The sequence below is a fragment of the Scyliorhinus torazame genome, chromosome 8 (assembly GCF_047496885.1).
Source record: "Scyliorhinus torazame isolate Kashiwa2021f chromosome 8, sScyTor2.1, whole genome shotgun sequence".
NCBI classification, from domain to species: Eukaryota; Metazoa; Chordata; class Chondrichthyes; order Carcharhiniformes; family Scyliorhinidae; genus Scyliorhinus; species Scyliorhinus torazame.
Window position 1 is genome coordinate 38,559,549 of NC_092714.1, and position 6,000 is coordinate 38,565,548.

The window sequence follows — 6,000 nt, forward strand, 5'->3', positions numbered from 1 at the left end:
GGCGCGGGCAAGGGGAGGGCGCGGGCAAGGGGAGGGCGCGGGCAAGGGGAGGGCGCGGGCAAGGGGAGGGCGCGGGCAAGGGGAGGGCGCGGGCAAGGGGAGGGCGCGGGCAAGGGGAGGGCGCGGGCAAGGGGAGGGCGCGGGCAAGGGGAGGGCGCGGGCAAGGGGAGGGCGCGGGCAAGGGGAGGGCGCGGGCAAGGGGAGGGCGCGGGCAAGGGGAGGGCGCGGGCAAGGGGAGGGCGCGGGCAAGGGGAGGGCGCGGGCAAGGGGAGGGCGCGGGCAAGGGGAGGGCGCGGGCAAGGGGAGGGCGCGGGCAAGGGGAGGGCGCGGGCAAGGGGAGGGCGCGGGCAAGGGGAGGGCGCGGGCAAGGGGAGGGCGCGGGCAAGGGGAGGGCGCGGGCAAGGGGAGGGCGCGGGCAAGGGGAGGGCGCGGGCAAGGGGAGGGCGCGGGCAAGGGGAGGGCGCGGGCAAGGGGAGGGCGCGGGCTAGGGGAGGGCGCGGGCAAGGGGAGGGCGCGGGCAAGGGGAGGGCGCGGGCAAGGGGAGGGCGCGGGCAAGGGGAGGGCGCGGGCAAGGGGAGGGCGCGGGCAAGGGGAGGGCGCGGGCAAGGGGAGGGCGCGGGCAAGGGGAGGGCGCGGGCAAGGGGAGGGCGCGGGCAAGGGGAGGGCGCGGGCAAGGGGAGGGCATGGGCAAAGGGGGGGGCATGTGTCGGTTGAGGAGGACGTGGCCTGGTTGAGGAGTTGAAAGCCAAGGAGAGGAAAAAGGGAGGAAAGAGAGGAGGAGGGGAGGAGTGAAGTCAGAGGAGAGGAGAGTGTGGGGAAGGGGAGGGGGAGGTGAATGTGGCAAAGGAGAGTGTGGGGCAGGGGAGGAGAGTGTGGGGCAGGGGAGGAGAGTGTGGGGCAGGGGAGGAGAGTGTGGGGCAGGGGAGGAGAGTGTGGGGCAGGGGAGGAGAGTGTGGGGCAGGGGAGGAGAGTGTGGGGAAGGGGAGGAGAGTGTGGGGAAGGGGAGGAGAGTGTGGGGAAGGGGAGGAGAGTGTGGGGAAGGGGAGGAGAGTGTGGGGAAGGGGAGGAGAGTGTGGGGAAGGGGAGGAGTGCGGGGGGAAGGGGAGGAGAGGGTGGGGAAGGGGAGGAGAGGGTGGGGAAGGGGAGGAGAGGGGTGGGGAAGTGGAGGAGAGGGTGGGGAAGGGGAGGGGAGTGGTGGGGAAGGGGAGGGGAGTGTAGGGGAGGGGAGTGTGGCGAAGGGGAGGAGAGGGTGGCGAAGCGGAGGAGAGTGTGGCGAAGGGGAGGGGGAGGAGAATGTGGGGAAGGGGACGGGAATGTGGGGAAGGGGAGGGGGAGGAGAATGTGGGGAAGGGGAGGAGAGTGTGGGGCAAGGGAGGAGAATGAGGAACAGGGGAGAATGATATATATGTTGAATGGCACATTTTCCATTATGATAAGACAATCTGCCTATTTTAGAATTTTTTTAAAAGCTTGTTTACAATATTTTACCTTTAATCGATGTGTATGCAGCATGCCCCAATTGTGTATTTCATACTTTGTAAAATTTAAAATTTAAATGAAGGGTTTCAGTCATTTTTACTTCTTGACTTGCGATCTGAGTAAACGTCAACATGATTGGCTGCTTGCTCTGCTTGATGCCATCACTGCTGATCCCCTGGACTCTCAACCAGATTGAAACAGATGTCAGGCAAGAGAAGGTTCACAAACAGATGACTATTTCTTTGTTGGCAGTTGATTAGAAAGTTCACAGATGACACCAAGGTTGGCGGAGTGGCAGATAGTGTTGAGGATTGTCAGAGGATACAGCAGGACATAGATAGGTTTGGAGACTTGAGCAGAGAAATGGCAAATGGAGTTTAATCCAGACAAATGTGAGGTGATACATTTTGGTAGATCTACGGTAGATCTAACATAGAGGCAAAATATGTCGTAAATGGCAAAACCTTTAGGGATATAGAAAGTCAGAGAGATCTGGGTGTGCTGCTCCACAGAACTTTGAAGGTGGCAACACAAATGGACAAGGTAGTAAAGAAAGAATACGGAATGCTTGCCTTCATTGGACGGGGCATCAAGTATAAAAACTGGCAAGTCATGCTACAGTTGTACAGAATCTTGGTACAACCGCACTTGGAATGTTGCGCACAAATCTGGTCGCCACGCTACCAGAAGGATGTGGAGGCTTTGGAGAGGGTGCAGAGGAGGTTTACCAGGATGTTGCCTGGTCTGGAGGGTGTTAGCTATGCAGAGAGCCTGAATAGATTTGGACTGTTTTCATTAGAACGACGGAGGTTAAGGGGTAACCTGGTAGAGGTCTACAAGCTTATCAGGGGCATGGATAGAGTGGATGGGCAGGCATGCTTTCCCAGGGTGGAGGGGTCAGTCACCAGGGGACATCGGTTCAAGGTCTGTGGGGCAAAGTTTAGAGGAGATGTGAGAGACAGGTTTTTTACACAGAGGATGGCGAGTGCCTGGAATGCGTTGCCAAGGAAGGTTGTGGAAGCAGATACATTAACAGCGTTCAAAAGACATCTCGACAAATACATGGATAGGATGGGTATAGAGGGATAAGGCACTAGGAAGTGCTGAGGGTCATATCATGACAGGTACAGGCTTGGAGAGCCAAAGGCCCTGTTATGGTGGTGTATTGTTCTTTGTTCTTTTTATTGAGGGCAGCAGTAAGCACCATTGCTTTGTGACTGACTGCAAAGTCCAGGCTTATAGGTGTACAGTATGCTCAATAGTTGTTTACAGAGTTGTGAAATGTTTTCCCAGTTCCATCTATTCTCCAGTTATGTCATTTGCATTTCCTAGTCCAGGTAACCCTGAAAGATCATTGTAACATTATTGTGTTCCAGACTTGTTATCATTCTCAGTCATCTCTTAACCGCCTCTGTAATTTTAATCGCCACCCCAGCACCCCTCCACGCCCTCCCCACATCCGCCACCTTGTTCCTGATTGCAACTGCAGTACGGTTCCATGGACATTGGCCACCCGCCAGTTCTCTGGTCATACTTCACATTTGTGATTAGACAATGACTGTCAAGTTCCCAATCTCAGCTGACTTGAGCAGATCCACAGTATGGAAAGAGAAACAAAAATCAGACTTAGAGAGCTGTCCCCAGGCCACTGCTGTGCGTTTTCAAACAGAAAGATATGGCAATAGGTCATTAACCTTCCAGCACTTTAAGCCAGAGAGGTCTTTCGAAACCAAGAAAACACGGAGATATCAGAAGGTAAAAGATTACAACGTTAAAAAAAATGATTTACCTCTGTGAGTTCTTGTATTGATGAACAACCTATTTTTTTGGTGATCACATGTTTAACAAGGGGCACAGCAGGTTTCAGGTTTGCTGGCAACGGCATACCAGCTTTGGCACACATGGCTGCAGCATTGGCTTTTGCGATTTCTAGCAACTGTGCTTTATCTGTAAGAAATGTAAATCCTCAGTATATTTTCGCTCAATTCTAGATCACAATAACTAACATGTTTGCTCTCCTTCCCTCAAAAATAGTCTTTTTGAATGTGAGAAATTACAACTCTTAAGAATGGCCGTCATTAATGAAAACTTCACAACAGCACAAACTGCAAAATCAAGGAAAGGGTCCTCTATCAGTTCATGGTCCCTTAAGAATGTTAGCTTCTAAGATTGAATCCAGCAGATGCTGATGGGATAGCAGTCCCTCTACTTTACTAGGTATGCGGATCTTATCCAAACCAAATCAGGGCAATGTTAGAAGTGGCTTCTTCTCAATTGTGGTCATTCAAACTGATATGCCACAAAAATAGCCAATGTGGAAAGGGAAAATATTCACATGATTGTAGTCGGGGAGGCAGTTGCTAAAGTTGGCGTACACTGTGTGGTAGTGCAGACAGTTTTGTTTACTATTAAGCACTATTGCTTAATAAGTATATATTCAAGCTCTTACATTCCCATCATGAGAAAGCCAATCCCAGCCATTCTTTAAAAAGTATAGCGGTGAAAGAAACATTTAAGAAACCAATTGCATCTTACCCAAGTCTGTGAGGCGTTCAGGTGTTCCGCTAGCGCTCTGTCTCCTTACAGGAGATCTGGACCTCCTCCGCCAATCAGGTGACCTCCGTGTCCTCACAAGCCTACTGTGGTACAGTCTAGAACTTGATTGATGACATCTCCTGTCATTGGACCTTGATCTAGGTCTTGGTGAGTGCGATCGTTTGGCTCTGGATTTTGATCTCACGGGAGATCCTGAAGGAGTCCTACTCCTGTGTTTTGAACGTGAACATGACCTAGAACAGGGCCGTGATTTTGATTGCCATTTGGTCCTTGTTATAGAGGTTGACCTTGATCTACGGTGTAACCTTGAAGGAGACCGAGATTTTGATTTTGACCTTTGTTCATTCTTTGCTATAGAATGAGACCTCGACTGTTTCCTTTTAGACTTTGGGGATGATTCTGTGTGTTTTTTCTGTTCTCTTGAGGTTGACTTTGACCGAAGTCGAACAGGTGACAATCGTTTCCTGGAACATGAACTCTGGGATGTCTGATGCCGACTACTTGAGCTGGCACATGACTTCCTCACAGGAGAATGTTCGGAGTGGGAATGCAATTGGGACTTGCGATGTTTCACTGACTTTGAATGAGATCTTGACCGACTTCTTTTTGGTTTCCTTGTCTCAGTTCTGTCATTTTTACTTTTTTCTTCAACAGTCTGAGTAGATTTTGACTGTACGTTGTCCAAAACACCACGATGAAACAATCTGGATTCTTGATTCTGTTCATCAACTAATGTTGCAGCCAATAATCCAGGAACATTTCCAACTGTAGTACATTCCGTACCAACATTTATGGCAACACTGCTCTCTTTGACAGGTAGACTTTTGCTACAATTTTCCTGTAGCGATGGCTTCTTTTCAGCCACAGAACATTCTTTCCCAACTCCCACTGTTGCAGCAATATCTGTATCAGCTACTTCATCAAATGCATTTTTATTTGCCTGAGTTCTGCTTGATTTTGTCAAAAGGAAGATATTTTTATTCTTTCCGCTGCTACATTCATTGTTTACAGGTGACTCAGACGGAGATTGTAATTGTAAGCCAGACTGTGCTTTCAGACTCGAACAAGATCCTGAGCGAGATCGAGAGTGGTCTCTCTTTCCGTCTTTCTTTCTGCTCTTCTTTTTCTTCTTCTTTTTGCTTTTGTGCTTGTGGTGATGCTTGTGTTTATGTTTTTTGCTTTTTCGTCTTGACGGAGTTATACTATCTTCTTTGTCACCCAAAGCTGGGGATTTAATTAGTGCTGCTGCTACACTTTCCGCAGTTAAATTCTCCTTATTGGCTGAATAAAAAAAGAAAAAGAAAATCTAAAGGCAATAGCTGACATAAGTATTCAAACCATCACAAGTTCAGTTTTGTTCTTTACCAAAAATTGATGCACGTAATTTTAAAAATTAAGAATCGAAAAACACACCATACAGCACAAAGGCCATGAAGGTTATGTTGCACCTTTATAAAACACTGGTTTAGCTTTAACTGGAATGTTGCGTCCAATTCGGGGCACCACACTTTAATAAGGATGTAAAGATTTAAGTGTCAAAAAATATTTATGAGATTGGCTCCAGAGATGAGGGACTCAGTTCCATGGATAGATTAAAGAAGCTCGCATTGTTCTCTTCAGGGAAGAGAAGTTTTAGAGGCGATTTAATAGAGATATTTTGAGGGGAATAGACAGAGAGAACGAGAGAGTGAGATAGAGAGCGAGAGAGAAAACTGTTCCCATTGACGAGAGTATCAAGACCAGAATTCACTGATTTAGCAATTTAAAGTGGATCACAGGCGACACGAGGAGAAACATATTTTACACAACTAGTGATTAGCTACTGGAGTACACAACCTGAAAGGGTTGCAGAAGCAGATTAAATTGTGGCTTTTAAAACACCTAAAGCAAGTGAAAAGGGCAGAGGAGCTAAACTGGTCTTGCAGAGAGCTAGTAGGGACTCGATGGGCTGAATGACTTCTTCCT

General features: G+C 49.2%; 1 protein-coding gene across 5 annotated transcripts in view; it reads right to left on the minus strand.

The window, feature by feature from the left end:
• LOC140427763 (uncharacterized) overlaps nucleotides 1-6,000 on the minus strand; it is a 107,512-nt gene that overhangs the window by 65,811 nt on the left and 35,701 nt on the right. For all 5 annotated transcript variants that reach the window (XR_011948631.1, XR_011948632.1, XM_072513393.1 and 2 more), the window contains exons 3-4: nucleotides 4,015-5,316; nucleotides 3,269-3,426 (exon numbers count right to left, since the gene is read on the minus strand). Coding sequence is in view for 3 of the 5 variants with exons in the window: in XM_072513393.1 (XP_072369494.1) it covers nucleotides 3,269-3,426; nucleotides 4,015-5,316 (1,460 nt within the window). In the remaining 2 variants the exon portion in view is untranslated. The remainder of the gene's footprint in view (nucleotides 1-3,268; nucleotides 3,427-4,014; nucleotides 5,317-6,000) is intronic.